The 23013-nt window shown below is 36.9% G+C and overlaps 1 protein-coding gene across 4 annotated transcripts in view; it reads right to left on the minus strand.

The window, feature by feature from the left end:
* Positions 1–23013, minus strand: part of atp9b (ATPase phospholipid transporting 9B) — a 148607-nt gene that overhangs the window by 60251 nt on the left and 65343 nt on the right. For all 4 annotated transcript variants that reach the window (XM_015357693.2, XM_006635853.3, XM_015357691.2 and 1 more), the window contains 2 exons: positions 20428–20503; positions 14640–14716 (listed from right to left, as the gene is read on the minus strand). In XM_015357693.2, coding sequence (XP_015213179.1) covers positions 14640–14716; positions 20428–20503 — 153 coding nt within the window. The remainder of the gene's footprint in view (positions 1–14639; positions 14717–20427; positions 20504–23013) is intronic.

The raw sequence follows: 23013 nt of genomic DNA on the forward strand, positions 1-23013 counted from the left end.
AGAAACGGTATGAGACTTCAATACCCTCAGACAGTATGTAGGCACATCTATGGTTTCATCTGTCCATTGTAAAATGTTGGCAACCACATAGTTTAAACTGCATAATGACTGTGAAGCAATTCTTAATAAGCTGTCAACAAGTAAAAGCACAAGCTCTGAGCGTATTATGTCACAATAAATCACATAACGCAAACCCCACTCATGACTTCAGCTGTGCAGTATTGACTTTCTCCCATACTCCATTTCAATATTGGCACTTCTGCCACCATCTCCTTGAAATATTGAACTCCTCTCAGCTGCAAAGCTAATACAAAACAGTGGTACCCCGGTCAACAGTGTCAGTCCTCTAATTAATGGAATTCCTGTCCAAAAATGAAAACAAAATGTGAAAGAGCTTATGGAGGAAACAAGCCCTGGTTACAATAAAGGTTGTGACCCACCCATGCACAAGATGACATGTGAGGGAATACAGAGTTCTGATACTGTCACAATTACATTATTGAACATGACAGTCATTTGTCAGCAGTAGCAAGGAGACAGAACTAAAATGTATATATAACATGATGGGGAAAGTGAATTAAAACATACTTTTAATATTAAGCTGATATGTAGCAGTTAAGACCATGCACTGCACCTCTTTACTCAGGTCTTTCTCTGTTGTAATAGCCACAAAAATAAAAACGATGAAGGTCCTCTTAGCAAATGACAGAAAATATATTTACCAACAACGATGCTTTCTAATCGCAAGGAATGCCTATATAATTCAGCCCTGATTTCAATGGTTTTGAAAAAGTAAGGGGAAGAGCTTTGATAAATAAATGGAGGAAGTATTCAGAGATGAAATTGTGCCCCTGATAAAGTAAATCTCAACTGTGTTGTTAGAAGATACCCCAACAGGCTGTGTCCTGTCACGATCAGGTAGGCTTATGCCTGTGTGAGCTGGAGGTGTGGTCAGCGAGAGCTACTGTACATCCACTACAGTCCTCGCTAACTCTACTGTAGGCACCTAACTCTTAAAAAAATGACAGATGGGTCTGACAAGCTCAGGAGAATGTGCACATATTCCTTGTTCCTCCCACATTGGTTACAAGGTGACTGCAGCTGTAAAGTCAAGTTAAAGAAAAACTTGGCTTGATTGGGTTGAAGAAAAGTGGCAAAGGCAGCTTCCCTGACAGTCCATGAGATACTGCAAGCACCAAAAGCTCAATAGGGCTTTAGGTTATTGAGAAAACACTTTTAGATGGTGATATTAAACCAGCACTACATTCAAGCAGATAAAAATATTTCCTGGGTGCGAGCAGGAAATTCATCAGAGCAGGAGTAGCCAACTACGAACACTCATTTCCCTATTTATGTGGCAGTTCCAGTGTGCACAGATTGTAGAGGAATGGGGAGGTTGATAAACAGAGGCCACTTCTGATACTGCAACCAACACTGATCAAATAAGTAATACTAAATAGATTTCTTGACTTCGATCAGGAAGAATTTTTTTTTAATTTTCAACTCTAATAATACTGGAGTAATTCAGATGGTGTCTGTAAAATTCAAAATAATAATTGGGACAACTGTAATGCAAAGCACATAGAATATTTGTACAAAACACAGTTGATTTTCTCCACACCCACTATGTTCGTGGTTCATTGAAGATCAAAGTACCCTGTAGTGGTGGTAATCCGGGGGATCTCATATTCCGAAGGGAAGCTTATTGGGTACTTAAAACACCAACACTGAAACCACGTGGACTTAAGGACACTTAAATCTTTGTTTTTTAATATACATGGTATGGGTACATTTACATTGTTAAAAGACACTGCTTTGTTTTAATGCATATTTATTATTTGATCCCTTGATCATTCACTTTGTGTTACTGTTAAAATATGTTCAATAAATGACTGCTGCTATCTGTATTAGTGATCATGTGATGATCTGAAATGTGTTCTAATGATCACCTGTAAGCAATACTTTCCTCCTTAATTATGTGTTCTTTTTCCCCTATTGCTCTTTACTCCTGCTGTGAAGAACACCGACGAGTTAAAAACATCAGTTGCCTTTGCCCTGATATTATATGGACTTGACCACATTGGAAGAAACCTTTTGCATCCAGGTTTCACTGGATTTCAGGACATTTTCTTGAAGTGCCTCTGAATCCCTGTACTTGCAATGCTGGAGAGACTTTGGAAACAGAGTTCAGGTGAATCACACTGGATACATTTCACACTTGCTGTGAAGTGCAGTTGTGGGCCTGAGGTTGGTATATGCTTATCAGGTAAGGGAACTGACTGTGAGGCAACCACTCAACTGGTAGGCAGTCAGTATTAGCACATTCTTGGATGAACGCTTAGACACTCTGTCACACGAATCAAACTTGCCTTACTGCCTTACTTGCCTCACACAAGTGACTGTCACATTGTTTAATGTCCAATACATTCATGAACATAGCTAAGTTATACATTGAAGTAGTTCAGGTGGGTAGCTGCGTCAGCATGCGCAGTCTATGTCACACCTATAGAAGGCTTCACAGCCGAAATGTTGCATTTTATCTCTTCTCTTTTCAGCACGGAATAAAACTATTACTTGTTCCTTTGAATAGCTATAGATTTCCACCCCACTCAACACATACTGTATATCATACTCCTCAGCTCTGTGGTTCCCTGTGTGCATGCAAGGCATTGTTTCTGTAGCACAAGTTCAAAACAAAACAGAATTCTCTAAACTTAAAGACTCGGAGGGATACAGACGCTGATAAATGTGTAGAAAAAAGACTTTTTACTCCTAAAAAAACTACTTTGAAGTGTTTTTAAGATTCACAGGAGAACTACCCAGCTGAAGCGATGTGTGTAAGAAAGTACTCGTGAGATCTTCATCCATGATGGATTTTCTTCCAGATATTCTTCTGTAACAATAAAGTAGACTGGGGAAGGATAATTAGGTAAAAATACACAGCATTTGCAATGATATTAAATTAACTTTAAACACTGGTTTATAATAGCATTGAAAGCAGTGTTAAACATAGTATATTTTAAACAATATTTAAGCTCTGAAGTTTTCAGATGCATAAAAAAAATATTGCATTGATAAATCAAAACTGATGGTTTTGATGTTAACATTTGGTTTACATTTTAATTATAAAGCGTAACAAGAGACATACATCTATATTGTTAGATTAGACTACTAAATCAATTAAATAATACTGTGATGTACAAAGGTAACATTACATATCTGGTGTGTACCTGCTGATGTGAAAAAAGACCAGACCATCAAGGTGAACCTCAAGGGTCACAGTGGGAACTCTACACCTTCTATGGACAACAATAAGCTTGTCTGAGAGGGCTGTATATAGTTGGATAGTGGGTATTTATACAGAGCGAGTAGTTCATTGCAGTGATTGAAGATTGTCCACTCTCCCAAACAATTTCTAATTTCCATTTGGTTTTATTTCTTCCATTTTAATATGATCTGCATATGAGAGTTTAAGAAAACAGAAATGCATAACAAACAGTTAGAAAACTCAGGGAATACTTACCTGCATAGTTATTTGTTATTAAACACTACTCTTCTTAATAGGAAAAGTTGAGGGTTTTAAGGCCACGAAAGCTTACAGTAAACTTCCTTGCTGTTTGTGAACACATTTGTTAATTGTGCACTTATTCAAAACACGTGTATAAATGCACACTGCTAATGTGCCAAATAAGCACCATCCGTGCACTGTCCTTAAGCTTCAGGCACACTTTAACTGAGCTTCAAAACATACTGACGCAAATTGACGTGGACTGACCCGGGCATATATACACTATAAAATCCCTGTGCAAACAACAACACAACCCACCAGTGCTGTGCTAGTAGTTACAGGTAAGAAAACTGAAGAAAGAATAAAACTCCTTTCATTTCTAAAAATCGATTTAAAGTTGCCATGTGAAAAGCTTGTTTGAGACTCAGCTTTTTATGCGCAAAATCAGTATAAAAAACAGTACATACTGATCATTTTGAAAGGAAAAATCGTCACAGCAGATCGCTCAGTGTATGTTGTATATATAAAATGTATAGAACACTTACCTATTTATTGAGATTTCACTAATTAGTATTTAGCTATCTAAGGAAATCTATTTACTGTATTCACATTTTATTTACATGACACTCATGAAATAAAGGGACTTATCTATTAAAATGTATTTCTTAGGTAATCTAAATTGAAACTGAAGAAAACAGACTTTAGCTCCACGATTCAGTTATGGCTGCCTGCATCCCCAGCAACTTAAATAAATAAAATCTGACCATGACAGCAGCAGTACGTCAGCAACACATGAAATAATACAGAATTAGTTAGAATAACAGTTAGTTGGATAATTGAGGAAATTTTTATTCTTTAAATTACTGCCCATGCAACAGCAAGTCCTCGCATTACTGAATAGTTGTTTCACTAAATTAATAGTAATGTATTTTGTTTGTTATATTTAATTGTTACAGCTTAATTTGGTTTTAACTAAATGCATGGTTTGTATTCTTCTAGCCTACAAGATAATATTCACCCTTTTGTACTATAGTCTTTTATTGCTATAAACACAGTTTCACACATAATTAATTAATAATACAAGTTTGAGCAAGGAGTTACTACATTAGTATGCTTTTGGCTGCAAAGCTAACATCCTATAAACATTTGGGAATATACACAATACTGATCTGTTTTGGAAGGCACGTGTTAACTTTATTTCTAATAAAGTACAAAAGCAAAATTACTTTCTTTTTCTGGAGGCAATAGTCAGAATTTGTCCATGTTATTCAGCTTAGTGTTACAGAATGTCATGTAGTACGGTATAACTGACTGGTGTAATAGCTTTTCTTTGCAACAAAAGTCCAAGACTCTTAAGAATGTGCTCTAAGATAGTGGCAAAGGCACTTGAAGAGAGCTTTCAAACTTCTTAAATTAAAAGTGTGTTGAAACTAGCTGTTAATTCGTCCTCCGATCCCTCACATGTTCTGCATGAATTTAAATTCAAGCTTTATAGTCCAACTCGGGAAATTCAATTTACAGTACACTCCCGACATACCACAAGAACACCAAGTGACACCAGGAACATGACAACACAAGAACACCAAGTTATGGCTTCAAACAGATGTTTTAGAGTTCTTCAATGAGGATGTAACAAAATGAAGAATTCCTGTATCCCACATTCACTCAAACTACTCAATAATAGTTCACAATAAAGGAGTTCTAGTTTTTGGGCAAGTGCAATTAGTGGTTATATGCAAAAATGAAGGGGTATTGTGCAATTATAGGACCTTAGGGTGAAAGCGGGGAAGTAAACTTACAGGTTATGTGGATAGGAGTGGTGTGTAATAAATATGTATAGGCTGATGCATTTGTGTAATTTTATATTTATTTTTAATGTAATGTTACACATTTTTACATACAAGACTCTCTGTGAATAAAACAAACCCTGATAAATCGGACAATAAAGTATTATCGTATCACATTGTTTGGTTCCCTTCATATTTTCTCATGATGGGAAAATACCATAGCTCCCTCATGCAATGCTTCAGTGAGTTGACGCCGGGTCTCTCTTCGAGTTAATCTCTGTGCTGATAATGAATCTGTCTGTGCTACTCTTAAGACCATCTTGTCTTCGTAAATTACAGTTGTAACTGTATGTTGTTGTAACTGGATTGCAGTTGTTGTTTTCTGCCAACACAGGAACTAAGCAGGTAGACATCCTGCAGGTAGCACAGCTCCAGAGGCATGACGACATCAAGTGTTGAGTTGGACAATGAAATACCGCCGCTTATATCCTATCTACAGGAGAAAAATCACTTGAATGCACTCAGTCAAAGAGCACTGAGGAAGACGATCCTCATTCTATTATTTTTTTCAAAGCTTTGTACTAAAATGGACATAAAGTATGATGGTTCTGTCTCTCATAGAGACAGACCTCATACAATTGCCTTTAAACTTTTTTACTATACTGATTGACAACTCATCCCTCAGGTGGACAGAAATTTAAGATACACCACCCCAGTATGACAAAGACTCAAGCCTTTGTTCCACTCTCGCACCACAAGGCAGATAGTTTAGTGATGAAATAGTTTGCAGTGATGAATTTCTTTCTCCAACTTGTAGTGTGGGACGTCCCACCTTACCTACCCAAGCTGAAGAAGCTAAAGATCATCCATGACAGCCAATTTAAACCAGTCTGTTGACTTGGTGTACGAAGCAGAAACATTATCCTGGAGCTTCTTATTGTTATATGATTGATTTTTGTTGGTTTTTCTTTTGGTTTTTCTGTTATTTCTCTTGTAGACAATTATGTTTTGTAGTTTACTGATGGTGGGAAAGTGAGAAGGTACTTCTTTTTGTATTGAATTGTGTTTATTTTCTTGGGTTTTCCCCATATTCTACATTATAACTTCATATTGTTGAGGGTCAGCCCACTTGAAATGCATTACATTAAACTTGTGGGTGTGTGTTTACATTTTGATTCAAATTAAAAGAAGATGATGTTCTGTTGTTCTCAGTCTGTCACTGAGGGCACTCGCAGAGTTGTGTTTGTTCATGTTTCTCAGACTGAACTTGGTGTTTAAGCATTTGGGATCTCACCATTTATATACTGGGGAATTTATGTACTTTCTGTCTGTCACAAAGACGATAGATTGCTCAAGGCTGAATTTTAGACTGAAAAAATATTTTAAAAATGGGCACTGGGCTGGTGAAGTAAGGGCAAGTCAGGAGCTACCCAGGAATCATGTCCCCTCATAGTCTTTTCTGTTTAAGACTAAGATGATTCAGATTTTAGCTTGTCAGTGTAGGATATTCCTTTCAGCCAAGGAAAGCACCTGTTCGCACTTATCTGGATTGATTCAAGACAAGCAATATCTTTTTGCATCATGGCATCCAAAAACTGAACACAATTTTCTAAAGAGTTTGTACTAATATGTTGAATCAACTTTGCATAGCTGCAGAGAAATTGAAAAGAAATAAAACATATAGCAAATAAAGAAACCTTTAAAGCCAATGCAAAATAAGCCCCCAAGTTATTTTTCTGACATTCTTGATGGAATAACTGTTGAGCCGGTGACATAAACTTCTTGAACCGCCCAAGTCAACATCATTTGGTGAAAAGGGGATTCAAAAGTATAGCCTGCTGAGATGTTCCTTTTGATTTCAGTCCCTGGGACGTGCTGTGTGAGCAGTCTAATTACTAATCTCAGTGACTGCATCACCCTTCCATTACATCCAGCTACTGCATCTTTTCTTTCCAAACGGCAGGAATGTCTAAACAAGCACATGCATATCTTGCTTTAGTAATACCAAAGTGTTTATCACTGAACGCAATGTGCAGGTGACAGTAATTAGCAACAGATGACAGAAGCCCTCACAATGTGTACCAGATGGTGGCTAAGGGTCACTGCAAACTACCAAACCCTCCACAAGGGAAGGGTTGTGCTCTATAACATCTATCTAGCTCACTTGCACTCCAAACAAATTACTTACTCAACCAAAGGAAGAACAGAGTGCAGCCAAAACATTACATATCTATACCAATGGAAAACCACTAATTGCAGACCTTCAGATGATTTGCAGTAAATGAAAAGTCATAAAGAGGAAAAAAACAAGAAATGCACCATATCTCGGAATAAATCTGAGCCAGACAGTTATTAAAGTCAGCAAAAGAAATTGGCAGTTTCCTTCATTAGTACACCCATCAGCACTGTGCATCACGCCCATAACATTCATCTACAAGCTGTGCAGGTACGTTACCTCAAATCTAGAATAACTACCGGACATATCTGTATAATGCTCAGACAATAAAATGTGTTCATAATGGTTTGTGACAGGCTTTGCTGAACTGCATAATTCCACTTATTTTCACCTTTTTTTCCAGGCATTAACATTTGCTGATTCCATTTGTTTTTCTCATGTAACAAAATCACAGTAGTAAAGCAAAAGAAGATGTGATGCAGTTAATCACCGTCAGCTTCCTTCTCACAAAACAAAACGAAGCTAAAATTACAATTTTGACAATATTATCATTTGACATGCATGAATAAAGATGTAGTTATGTTTTATCCATTTCTGACACTATTCCAAGGACAAAAAGGATATCACATTGCCCGCTTGACTAATCAGTGTATGCAATTTAATACTTTTAAGAGCCAAAATAGTCCAAATCTATCTTTTTTCACATGCTAACTACCAGCATGAACAGAAAATGTAAGCAACAGGCACTGCCTTGTCAAAGCAGCGTGCCCTATTGCTCAAATAGTTGGAGAAAATTTTGGGGAAAAAGAAGAGGAACCTTGAAAGTAGTCAGTAAATATGATTCATATCCTTTTTCAGAAATCATATTCCATCTCATCCACAACCCCATTTAGTTGTCCCAAACTAAACTCCTTTTCTAAAAGAAAGTATTCAAAGGAGCACATGCTGCCTGGTATGAAAAGGGATGTACAGTTCTGTCAGCAAAGCCTTGGAAGTGTCCTTTTTCAAATGCATTGCTCTCCTGTAAATATCAAAACTGCTGAACAAAAGAGAACATTCATCCCCAGAGGTCTGTTTTTTCTACACTTCACATTACAACACAACAATATAATTATGGAGGCTACATACTGCCGACCAGTAAAGCAGCATGAGGCAGTGGCGATGTGTCTGAATGACATTCCCCACAGGGGTCTCCTTCTCAGTGTGAAGGGTGATTTATTTAGAGATGTATAAAGGCAGAGAGACTGCACATCTAGGCTTTGGATTCAGATAATCAGAATTAGGAGAGGGCAGCATGGTAAGAAAAACAATGAGCTTAAAAACATCACTCCAGAAGGATTTTCAGGGATAGCAACTATCCTGTATGTCCAGATTTCACAAATACTGAATGTATCAAAATAGTGAGCTCAGCTCAACACTAGTTAGTACATTTAACTTATGGTTTTACAATATACTGTTTTGCACAAGAAGCCTTAATTGCTACCTATATGTAGCCGAAGATTAAATTTGGCTAAAGAATACAGTGAAGTAGTGTACAGGGATTTCATGAGTAGTTCGGCTTTAAATAGACCTCATTACTGATCAAAGAGGTTTGCGAGATTTAGAGCGAAAAGGGTTACATTGGAATTAAGATCTACATTATTTTTTTTTCAGTATTCTCTCCGGAAACATCCAGATCACTGAGCTTTTTTCTGCATTGTTGAAATTGCATTTATGTTTTTAATCAATATCAAAAAAGCAGATTGACAGAATATCAAGATTATCAGATGCAATAACAGTTAAAAGTCTAGGTTATACAATTACCAACACACAGGCATACAATTTTGTTGTACAACATCTATCTTTCATTGTGTTTTTTGTAAGATAGATACTTTATTGATCCCATAAGAGAAACTGCAGTGCAACAGCAGTTCAGTTTATAACACAATAATAAGAATAAGCAATTCTTTGCAGTACATTTTTAATTATTATCATGTACATAAAACAATGCACTTTTCATTACATGACTTTCAGATGGAATTGCCTGGTAATGTTTGTACTTCCCTTGGCTAGAATCTCTTCTATTCTTCTCTGATCCCAAAAGCTGAGTCATAGTTTCAGACAGTCTCAAATACATCTCTGTGTTTCACAGCTGACTACAGAAGTTCTGGATTACTTTCTCCGCCTCTTCTCTGATCAATCTGGCAGATCCTACATTTGACAATGTCATATTTTTGGACCATAATATTGGATTAAAGTGCTTCAATGTCCATTTTTTGCAATCTTAATTGGAAGTCTCTCTGTAAATAGTTTTTATGGCAATGATTCCCCCAGCTTTACCCGTGACAAGTGGTCTTCAGCAGTAGATCATTCGCATCCACTTTTCCTGCATCTGCAAATGACCTAAGCTTGTTGGACTGCAGCTTGTCCTGAAAACTCACTACCATTTAATGCTGGCCTTGTTTTGGGCCCTTCCATGCCTTTCTGATCACTGAATGGTGCAGTTTCTTTGAAACATGTCATTATAATTATTTTTGTATTACAGGAAATCCTCATCCCCCCTGTTATTTTTACAGTTTTGCAACTGTCTTCTATAATTGAATTTGTTTTTATTGTTTTGGCACCATTTTTACTGTGACTTGTTGTTTTATATTGATTATATTCAAGCATCACCATTTTAAATTATTTTTTAGGACATGTTTTAAAGTTAAGAATGTTCTAATTGGGTAAGACTGGGCATGTACCACAAACATTAAAATTGCAAATTTCCATGGTTATGACCATATTGATACTTTTTCTTTCCTTTGTATCTGCGTAATATTAACCTCATCAGCATCCTTTCACAATTAAGGAATCAATAATTTAATAATTAAAACTCTTTTCTTTTTCTTTCTGAATATTCCACTGCAAAATTAATATTCAGTATTGTTTCAAATTGATACATTATTTTTTATAATAATAACCTCTGATGATTTCACAACAGATTTTTGGGAGTCAGCATTTAGGGTTCTAAATATAAGATCTATTAATCTTGTCCTTTCTGAGGAAACAGCACACTGGGTCTTCTGCAGGATTAACTTTCTGCACAAAATGTCACACTTAAACTCTTCGTTGGTTAATTTCCCTCTTGGTTAATTAACATCGAGGAGTGACCTTTAGCATTGACAGGTCCAACTTTATCTTGAAAGTCAAGGTTAAAAAACTATCTATTCAACAGGATTGATTACTGATTAAAAAGACTACAATGGGCACAAAGCAGGCACTGGTATTTTTAAGTCGAAGAGGTTCACAGAAAATGATTGAGTCTTTTTCTGACTGACAATAAGATGGCTACAGTATGCAGTTTATAAAAGGCAAAAACAATCTTAAAGTTGGGGTACAAGACTAAGAACTTCCTAACACGAAAACACCTTAGTATTCTTAAGTGTTCTGCTACTTATTCCAAACAACACACACTGCTCATTACGCAAATGGGTTCAACCGCCCTGGTCTATGGGAAAGTCCTGGGAATTAGGTTAACTGGGATGATATTGAATGGAATACAGCTCAGGAGGAGTCAGTGATGCTTTAATTTTCATCTTTTCATCTTAGCAAAAGCCCAACCTTCTATAGAAACACTTTGCTTAGACTCATGACTGACCACTCTAGATACAGTGACCCTTCAAAAAAAGTTGATGAGACTACTGATACAAGGAAATACAGAGACTCTGTGTAGCCCTTTTCAGAAGCTTGAGGTGACGAACCAGCTCAAAAGATACTACAAATCAAAGGGCACCAGAACTCTGCCACAGACTAACCAAACTATTGACATTCACACTATAGAGCTTATCCTACTTCTCTGCTGTTCAGATTATTAAGAAAGGTAGGCTTTTTTCCCATTGAAGCATAAATTGAATACAACTAGCTTTACTCCAGAAAGCAGCAACCCCAAACCTGTTTAATATAGGTTAAAAAGCAATGTGGGGCACTGGTACATTGCTTTGCTGCTGTGCACATAAGCATTAAGACAGCATACATGTTTTTCGACCAATTTATTTCAAACGTTGGGCTCGAAGTGTCATTTTGATACTGCACCAGATGTCCAAATCAAGCTTGTTTTTCCAGCATTTAACTTATTCCCTTCTAAAAGCAGCAGAAATTCTAAGTTTATTTACGTTGGAGTTTCAGGCTATGGAGTACTATTTTTAATTGTTAGCAGCTGTAATATCAAAGTGTGCTCATTAAGGGAGCAATAGCATTGTGTACACATCCATAATCCTGAAGAATAAATTGTGGCAGGTCCATGTGCTACTGAATTACTAGATTGTTAGACTGGCCTCATTTTTATTCTTTGTTTATGAAAGCCTAAACTGCTCTGCATGATTAGCGCTCATAAAAAAGCTGATTTTTAATGCCCCCTTCATGGTAGCGGAAGGGGAGGTTTTCAGCCCTCAAGGCAGGAGATCTTGTCCTTTCAGAAGAGATGCTCAAGCTGATATTTTGACAGACTCTCTGCACTGACAGCAGAGGTATTTCCCATATGCTTTTACATGAGTCATCTCCAGGAAGCTGCCTTTATACAGTATGTCTTTATAGCAACTGAATCAATGACTTTATTATTATGGTGTAGCTATGTTTGTTTAGTGACATCTTACTCAGACTGACAGCAAAGCCTTTTGTGTTGCAGAAAAAATCAGGTTTGCCTGACTTTAAGGTATCATAGCACCTGAAAGGGACAGCATTTATTCTTTTTCCATAGTCTTTGTGTTTGGACACATCTATATATATATAATGGTAATGTGTTAAATATTCCTAGTAAATAGTTTCAGCCCATTAAAAAAAAAACAGGACTAGAAACTTTCAAACTAGTGGCATCACAGACTTAGAAACACTGAATATTTGTTTTTGTAAATGGTCATTAACTTTTTTTTTCTAAAGCTGGTCACATGGAAGCATTATTTTAAAATTTGAGCGATTAAAGCAGAATTACATGATATAAAAGGGTCCAATTAAAGCTCCTAATTAAAACAACACTAATGTTTTTCACTCAGAAGGTTTTGGTAACTGTACGTGCAGCCCATTAAAATTTTATAACCAAAGTTTAATATGAACAAAATATAAGGAAGAGAAAGATTAGTACCTAAGAATAAGTGTGAGAGGTCTGTTCTCCTTACCTCTATTTAAAAAGCAGTTATACTCTAATAAATTAAACTCTAATAAAAAGAATATAATGATTCACATATAGATGCAGATCACCTTTCTCTTTGTCATGGAGACGTTTGAAAGCATCTTTTTATTAGAAACACAAATCAATATGCCCAAGGGCTTACAATAACTGCTGCAGGCAATTTGTATTATCACTTCTTTCACTGGGATCCCACTCTCTGAATAACATATGACAATGAGTGGCAGGAAAATGGCAACCTGTCACACTTGATTTCTGTAGTTCTTCAGTTTCCCCTTCATCCCCCCGGCCTTTGTAATCACGCACATGACTATACAGCTGCAGTACTTGGTCTAGAGAACTGCAGGTATAATTTCTCCTCAAAGGAATATTTAAACTGTCCTTTGGAAATAATAGACTACTGTACCTTTTTCTACTTTTTTTCTTTCACTTTGAGCAGAGATGTTTGGTTGTAATGAAAAAAATGTCTGTATTTATTCTTGAACAGGACTGTTTTTTTTCCCCCAAACACAAAACACTGCTATTTTGAACACGATGGCTTTGCATGTTTGTAATTTTTTCTTTGATACAGCCTTGTCTCCTCGCTTGTCTCCAATAAGGTATGGCATGAAGTCTAGCCCCTACAGATAGTGCAGGTCTTCTATTCTGAAGTATCACAAGAAACTGCAAACCTTGATTTTTCTACAGTGTTTCTTCTAATTAAGGACATACTGATAAATCTCTGTGAGGAAAGCTTATTCATTGTGCTGGATCTCGTTTTGTACAATGCACTTCCTACACTGTATGTTTCCCACATAATGCGACGCTTCAACTGCAGTTCATGTTACTATAAAAAAAAACAATATGAAAAAGACTTTCAGGGTATTTAGCCTTTGCATGATTAAAATAGCAGTTATTTGTTGTGTCAAAATGTATGGAATACACAACAATTTGTCCATTGTCCTCCATATGTAGGGGTTTGGCTATAAATAAATCACAAAAAGCTGAATCCACCACTTTTTGCTCTAGTGTCAATTAATAAGACACTTAAGGATATGGGTATTGTGGCTTTATAGTGGCCCCTGCCAGGAAGAGAATGCAAGTGTATCTTTTCACCAATGGCTGTGAGACACATGGTTTGTCAAGCACCTGTAAATCCAAGGGCAACAGCTGGCATCTTCAAGATACAGTGTCAGAAATGACCATTCGTAGCACCATGCATGAATATGGCCTTCATGGCTGTGTTGCCTTTTTCTAGACACCTCTCGTTTGATGAATCCTCTTTTGTCATCTGAATGACAATTGCAACCATCAGGGTACACTGGTGATGATTAAATAATTGATAAAAGCTTTAAAGGTCACATTCTCACATGGGAAGGGAAGAATGGAATGTTTTGTAAATAAAGGGCCTCACAGTGTTACTCGGTGGTAGGTAATCCTTACAAAAAAATACATCGTAAAAAGTGTCCGAGTAGGAATAACTATCCTTAAAAAATAATAATGTATTAAACATAGTAATTTTACATTTTAGGAGTTGTTGTTATGTGTTATTTTTGGTTATATTATTTGGAAGCACTGAAAATATTTTCGAAGCTTTCCCACCCATCATCACAAATCTGGAACTGGTATGAACATACACTTTGGATCCTGCAGAGCTACTTAAGATTTAGTAAATATAAAGAATCTTTCCCATGACCAATTATCCTGGGTACTTTAATAACTATATGTACTCCTCCTTCTGTAATTAACAGGCATTTCAAACAATAGCTACAGAAATCTGAAGATGATCTGACTCTTTGATATGAGTCCTTCCATAGACAAAAAACAACACAGTAGATGGAGCAGAAACCCCTTGAAAAGGAATTAATATAGGATGATTAAAACTCTTGTAAACAAAGAGCTTTGAAAACCAAAGAAAAAGAAACCTCATTTATGCTGCACCAAATGGTTATTAAAAATCAGGTTATGGTTAGGATTGGTAGTTTTGCTACTGACAACAATAATTCTGTGTTTCAAAAATAAAATGTCTGTGTTTCTGGTATTTACCTTATTCTTGGCATAGGATGTGTTCAGCACACTTCTAGTCTCCTTTCCAGTGTAAATCACCACTCCTATCACAGTTCCTGTCAAAACAGCACACAGCAATTGAGAGGTTTAGGAACTGAAGATCACAACAGTTGAAAGACATTATTAAATTTCACTTGTGCATACATTTGCATCATACACTGTACGGAAATCCTAATTGAGGTTTAGCACACCAAACCACACAATTTGGGTCTTCAGTGGTACAATCTTGATCAATGTTTTGTCTTTCTGTTTCATTTTATTAGTTTTAAATAATTTGCTATGACTTCTGTTCTATTAGGGATTCACTACGTACTGTATTCCACTGCAGTATTTTATGTGAATCAGTAAATTATGACGCCATTATTTGTGCAGGGTTTGCCAAGTTTCATCCAAAAGCTGATATTTTAATATCTACTACATTTCCCATTGAACATTACTAGCATATAAGCTTCCTATACACATTTACGATATTCTAAAAGCTTTGTAATGCTCTCTGAAGCTCGGTTTTGCATAATTTACAAATATGAAATATTCAAGGGCATTCAAGCAAATAAGGTTACAAGAGCTATGCCTTTATTTGCACACAGCTACAAGCACAACCAATAATAAGGTCATCAGACTCATTATTTCTCCACATGTCTCTAGGGTTGGAGATTTGTGTCTTATGTGTCCCACCACAAGAAATCCATGGCAAGCTCTTGAATCCAAGGCTTAACTATCTGTATCATTTTCCCATTGGCTGAAACTTAACTGCTTCTTTAAGGGAAATCACTGTGAGCCAGGTCAAGACAGTGAGGTAAAGGAAAAATTATTATGGCAATGAATTTCAGCCGATATTCTGCCCTTTCCATAACACTGTGCACCATAATGCCCGACTAAGTCCCAGCCATCTTTAAGGTGATAGCTGGTTTCAACAAGAACTAGTGGTATACTCCCACAAGCTCATAATGAAGCAGATGGTGGCATAACAGAACCTAGTCAACCCTGCCAGGGTAACTCATTTTTAACTGCAAGGAACCTTGTTACTTGATTATAGAAACACTCACGTATGAGAATCTCTTCAGGACTATCTGCAAAATAACTTGCAGTGTGAGTTGGAAAATGCCATCAACTCCAGTCCTTTAAGCCCAGCAAATGACTTAAAGAACCGGGGGCTTTTGTGTCAGAAATGCAAATCACTTGCAAGAGCCAAGAGCTGAAGAAGAGAAATTTGATTCAAACTTACTGTTTATTTTGTTTTTCATTAGGAGGTTGCGTGTTACAATGTGTAAATACAAGTAAAATATATTCTGATTTAATGTATCTTGACTTCAGGCTGTTAGGTCACAAAATATGTTACGTTAGATAGGGTGTTTAGACTTTCTAAATGCTCTGTACATCCAAAAAAATAATGTTTTTCCCTTCTCCTAGTGCAGGAATATATTACAATCATAACTGCTTACTAAAAACACGTGTCATTCCCTAAAATTAGGTCTTCACTTTAAAAATGGATACAGGCAGCATCCACTCCAGAACTCACAGTGATCAGCAGAAATGAAAGAACAGACCACACACAGTGCTGCCAAAACTGCAACTGTGATATTAAAACTACAAAATGACCAAACAAAGCTTGTGGTCCTAACATTTCAGTTTTTTCAGCCAATTTGTCGTAACCGTTTGTTGCTTTTTTATGGAGAAGTGAGCTATTGTCGTTTAATATACAGGAACATGTTGAATTTATGGCTGATAAATTCTGGATAATGCATATCCATGTTCGCTTGTATCCAGATTGGGAGTATCAATTTAGGTCATCTATGTATTTCTGTACATGCGGTATTTATTTTGAAGCTTTTGAACCAAGTAAGAGAACTGCACGCTACACAGGTGCTTAAATGGAGTGCCGCACAATTTCTAATTGAGTCAAACAAAGAAGAAAAGTAGTCTATCGGAATGAGGATACTTATGGCTGAAACCTTGCATTACAGTTAATAAGAAAAAAGCAAATGCGGTTTTCATTATAGTACACCTCATTCCTATTACTGACATGCAGGCTTGGCCTCTGCTGACTTTCTGCATGCACACATCTTTATTTTGCACAATTAGCAGCAAACCACCTGACTATAAAGAGCTTCTTTGCCTTTCACTCAGAATAGCTAACAATTGTCATTTGTACAATCCCTAATATTTATTTTAAGTACTAAAACCCATTAACAGCCCGCACGTTTTATTCTGAATCTTAAAAAGCAAGAGCACTGGGGTAAAACATTTTTATCATGAAACACTTGCAGACACGTAGGCGTGCACACACAGAGAAAACTGAAGACACTGAGCTCTCAGAGTCTCCGCCATCCTCATAGAACAATATAAATTCTGATCAATATTCCCATCTTAATTTGCCAATTCATTATCACGCCCTCGTTCTGAAGACGAATGTGCTATTAATATTAAATGAACATGATGGGAAAGCAAGGCCACTTATAAACTTAAATACATCCTAAACACTTCTAGAGTCATCAGGACCCAGAGAAAAAAAATTAGAAGCAATGAATCATGTCTGGCAAGCTGTCTTGGAGGCGACGAAAAAAAAATTAGTGTGCAACTTATTATCAGTGCTAAATTACAGTAGATACAGATCGGCATTACAATGAACATCGTTAATAGCAGGCATGTCAAACCCCTAACATGATCCATAACCTTCAGATGCCCTTTTAGAGTCCTGCACCTGGGTGAGGCTATGGGGTTTTTGATGGAAAGGTTCTACAGAGACTCTAACGCACAGCAAAGAGATTTCAGAGGATAGGTGGTAAAGCAATAGGCTGAAGTAAAGAACCATGAGCTGTGGCAACATATCGTGAAGCTGTGCACCTGTGGAGGCCTGGGATCACCTACTGAAAGCTAAAAGAGCCTGCCAATGTCCCAGCTCCCTGTCTCCCCTAATACAGAGACAGAGAAAGCTGGACAGTTCTGCGGTCAGAAGCAATATTAAAGAAAAGTACATGGTTACTGTTGTTCAGATTTCTGGTCACACATTTCCCAATAATAAAAGTATTACCACACCGAATGCATCAGGCATTCAACTCTAAATTGATTCAATTCAATTTGTTCAAAAGGAATGAGGAAAATATTCCAGGAAATTAACTTAAACCTTTTTTCAGTGGCAAAAGTTATTTTACCTACAATACCAAAGCTTGCGATAAGAAGAGAGTAAATCCTGTCATCCTACAGAACCAGGGCCTCATTTTAAGGAAATCAATCGCAATAAATGATATCGATACTGTACACTGTAAACTCTAATCAATTTACTGCCATAACAACATAGCTTCAGTCATTACAAGCTCAGTGTATAGCAAGGTTCTGGGATGGCCTCGGAATAATAAGAATAGAAAAGATAAATAAAGATCAATCAACAATTTCAATCTAAAGCTCATGGAAGAGCGGTCTCCTTCATAAGCATTTTAAGCTTGGTCCTCTCCAAATTTTTTAAACTTCACTATAAAAGCTATGGCTTTAACAGACAGCTTTGTAGAGCATCACCCTTTCTTTGACTTATCTTTTGTTTCATTATTAATGTTGAGAAATTCTTTATGCCCATATAAAAATGTGTCAAATGTGTAATCTGCTTCTACATTGTTGTTATTTTTCTTACCATTTGTAATTTGCAAAAATATAGGATGTGTATGTTTTTGTCTTAACACCACACCGAAAACATATTCATCCTTCAATGGATATATGTAGTGTCATATTCAATTTTCTTAAATCTCTTTCATACTGATATTGTCAGTACTGGCACTTACGTCTCTCCAGAGAGGATTTAAGTCACTGTAGTGCGGAAGATAACCTTTCTATCCAAGGGGCTGCACATGAAGAGGCCTTATGCTTATCATAAATAAGCCTCCTCATCCCTACTTATCTGCCATACATGTGCAGAAAGCAGCTCAAAGTTCTTTTATCAAACATTAATATTTGCCATTTATATGCTGCTTTGCATTTTTAGTGGATATCTAATATGTTCTTCATGTATTGGTTTAAATAATAAAATAATGTATTTAATGTGTTTAATGTTAATTTAAAGAATTCAAAACAATTCTAAAAAATAAAGGGGTGTATCTCCGAGATAAGATATGTATATGTATTATTAAGTATGTATGCTGGCTCCAGTGCCACTTCTGTTCATCAAGATAATTACATCCTTTTCCCAAGGCCACAACTGCTCCAGCTGCCCCAGCACTTTTACACTGGAGCTTTTACCACATTTGTATGAGACATAAGGCTTGACCCCAGCACACTAGACAACAACTAGGCTGAACAGCAAAACATGATGTGGAGAGAGGGAAATGTGATGGGGAAACTGATGTCACTACAGATTAGTCATGACCATGGCGTCTTCAAAAGCCCATCATAAAGTGTTTATAGGTCAAAGGGATACAGTGGTCATGTGAATAAAGATGTTCCCTATGGCACAATGTTTCTTTCAAGCCTTACTGCACAGCTGGTGATCTATCAACTCCTGGTTCCCCATCATTAGTTCCTACAGAGTCTGGTTTTCTGTTACTGTCTCCTACCTTCCCTGATGCCTACCACCTACACCTCAGTCCCTCACCCAGGGAGGTCAAGCTTTGCTGTGCTTTGGCTGCAAGCAGACCATTATGCGTCTGGACCCATGGTGAAAACTTTAATGTTATAGGCCGGGGAAGATATAGGTACGAACTTTCTCAGGCTGACAAAAGCAGCCACGATGTAAGGATCTGATGAACAGAGCACACCTCTTGCTAAAGTGTGTCGAGTGCCCTGTCAAGGAATGAGGTTCCTCTGCGGGTCAAGGTCAGGCCAAGGGAGCAATGATCGGGGAACACCTCAGAACCCTCTGGCTCCAATTGCCACTGCACTGGCAATTCCAGAGAAGACAGACCACAAATTGATGGGCTGGAAGATCACTAACAGCACACTGAAGCAAGTGTATGAGGTACAAGATGTACATTGGAAAAATAAATGACATCAACCCAGATAGCTGAGTATCTCATTAGCATTTTTTCTTATTTTTTCTGTGACGTTTATAGGTATATTTGTACAGAACTTTTCAGGACTTGGTCTATATTCTGTAGAAGATATGAAAGGTCATGAGAATGTTCTACTCGTGTTACAGATTAAAGTATACATACATACATAACTACATGCATGATCGCATGTATTGAAAAAGCCATATCTGCTTTAATGTAAACTGCACTACCCTAAAGATGCTTTTGTCTTATGCACAAAATAATTTGGAAAAACATTTTGTATTAGAAAAAAACATTTTTTAAGAAATATGTAGTTTTACTGAAAAAAGTCCTCTTATAAACAGTATTCTTCTACAAATACACTCTGTAGGTGGAGTGGCAGCAAGGCCAAACTAAACTGTACTTGTTTTTTAGTGCACTTGAAAAAAAAAACACATTTTTTAAAGAAATCAGCACATTCAAGAAGAAAAACATCTCTTCGTAAATGAACTTTATCAAATTTTTTATAACCTCAAGACAGTGAAGTGGCTGAATGAAATCGTTACATCCCAGGCCAAATTCCAGATATTGACAATGTTTCAGTTAAAATAAGCGCCTTCTCACTACATGCATTATTCACACATGCAGTGGCACACAGCTGCCATAGAAGGGCCAGACAGGAGGCAGACTACAGGGAAATGAAAACGAAGAGGGTGGGAGTGAGTTGCTTCACTTTCAAACGGATTGTAAAAACAACACGTTGTCGCGATAAATACCGTAACTAACTGAAAACAAAGACGGGCGATTCTCACCGGATGCCACGACTGTACTTGCCCACAGTGTGTTCTCGATACTCAGGCTTTCATGGATGGGAGGATCGCTGTCTTCCTGCAATGAAAACGACAGCAGCATCACTTCTGCACCCCAGAGGGAGCCTTCTGACAGGGCTGCTTTCCCACAATATGCCACACTAAGAGGATGAACAAGCACATCCATTCAAATTTACAAAGGTGTGTTTTAGCAGGATTATCATGAACAACCAACTTCCACTTAAAGTATGGCTGTCACATTTGTAATTTATTCTTAAAACAGCTTTCTCAGGTTAGGTGACCATGTTTCTCCAGTATTCTGACTCAAATCTAATCTCTCCGGCAAGCTGTACTTTATCAAGAGTAGTGAGAAAATATCATTTATTAGAGAAAAGCATTTCTATAAACAGAGTTGGTTGTTAACACACGGTACAGAGGTTTTGCAAAGCAGTGACCTTGCACAAATACAATCCCAGAAAATAGGACAATTCTTCAGCCAGTCGGGTGAAGGGTACGAGACAGCAGATTTTGAAGAAAGTGAGATTTATTTTAGATACACATTCAAAAAATTGAACACTGTGTCTGGTTTTCTTCATTACACCAAATGTTAAACAATGATTTGTAAAGGAGAGGCTTTTTTTTGCTAATTTCAGTGCATTTGTAGAAATAATCAAGCTTGTTATTAACTCACTACTTGTCGCAATTCACTACAAATGTTAGCTGCCTGAACCTGCAGAGTAATTGCCTTTGAATTGACTGGAATGATAAAGTATTTCCAAAGTTTGGTGATGTAATTTTTTGCAATTACTAATAATTAGAACCTAAAGCTCCGAGCAGTCAAGAAAAAAAATGAATGCTTGAATTTGTTCTAGGCACTCGCCGACAATCAATAGACTTTTACTATAAATTCCCGTTGAAATGAAAGGGATATTGAAGGAGTGCTTGATTTGCACTACTCCATTGTAATTAAAAAGAAATGCCAATAAGGTTCAAAAACTAAAATTGATTCTCGTTAATGCAAATCCCTAATTTACAATGGAAATATTAATTTAAGTAGACGTACATCATAAATTATAGTCGCACAAAGAAAAAAACAATCCCATCTCATTTGCAGTGTAAACAGAATCCCACAGGAATGATTTAGCAGTTAGGACTGGAGTGTGCTGAGTGTTGAGCAGGGTTTTTACTGTACAAGAAATCGAGTTGTGTTTTTTTTTTTCATGCAACTTTCCAGACAGCATGCTGTGGTTAGTTTGTTACAGATGATGCCTAAACACAAATTTCAGAGGAAAAATAATTACAAACAAGGCCCACACACAGAGAGTCTGCTGCAAAGTAGGGGATCCAAATATAGAACATAAGCATTGAAAACAGATATGGTTTGCACATGCTATTGTATGAATTTATTCACAATAATGGGAGCTCATTGCGTCATTCAGAGTCTGCTTTTTATGAAAACATACAAAATGCTTAGGAGTTAATCTGAATTAAGGTTAAATGACGAAAATATATTTCTGTTGTATAAAGCCTACGAGAAATTAAATTTGTTTTTTATGCATTAAATTTAAGTCATTGACAGTTAAGTTGACTATTTTATCCCTTATAAGAAACCTGGCTTTATACTTTCATGGCTAAAATGTACGGAATAAAACAATCACTGCACCTTAATACTGTAGTTTAATCAGCTACTACAACATGTGTATCCATTTCTCTTGAATCTGATTTATGCTCAGAGGCCACACAATCAGTATTCTGCACCCCCCCCCCTTCTTAATATGATGCAAATGGACAAGGTTTAACTTTCATTATAGCAACTGGTTATTACTTTAAACTCTGCTAAGATCAAACTACAACATTAAGTGAAAGGATTCTTTATGTCAGTTATCTGACTATATTTGGCCACTTGAACCCCTCTAGAAGGAGATTGAGGATGACATCAGATGAGATTTCAACTACGCTGAGTCTGTTCTAATGACTTGCAGTTTTACAGTTTATGATCTACACTCCAACCCCCACCCCACTCCCCTGGCACCTCCCTCCCCACCCCAGGTCATTCTCTTAATTAAAGATGTCTGCTTAAAATGGGTAAAGTCAGGAGGGGAAACGGGGATTGTGTTCCTTCTCAAATTGCCTGCCTGATATGATGAATATGATAACTTCGTGCTTACTCAAGTAAGTCACATTATTCTAAAAAATAGCTAAACCTAACTTCACTGCTTCAACAGTGAAAATAAAAGTTCATCAGGACAATTTAAACAAATTGCTGTTTCTATAGCTAGCTATAGCATTGCTCACAGTGTATTACGAAAGGTGAAAGCTCAGAATCTACTCAATAAAGGCCCTTTTAACTATGGGGCTAGTTACAGAGGTCTGTGAGAAAAAGGCTTCTAATAAAAAAAAGTGAATCGAAAAGCTAGAGGACAAGTTACGCAAAGACAGAAGAGAATGAATCAGAACAGGAAATGCTCTCTTGCTAAGCCTTGTGTGTGGCCAAGAATGAAAGCAATAAACAAAGATGCTCTTTGTGGCTGTATGCACAGTGTAGGCCCCTTTTTCAGGCTGTTAAAGCTAATCTGCTATTAATAAAAT

Source organism: Lepisosteus oculatus, chromosome 10 (assembly GCF_040954835.1).
Source record: "Lepisosteus oculatus isolate fLepOcu1 chromosome 10, fLepOcu1.hap2, whole genome shotgun sequence".
Lineage (NCBI taxonomy): Eukaryota > Metazoa > Chordata > Actinopteri > Semionotiformes > Lepisosteidae > Lepisosteus > Lepisosteus oculatus.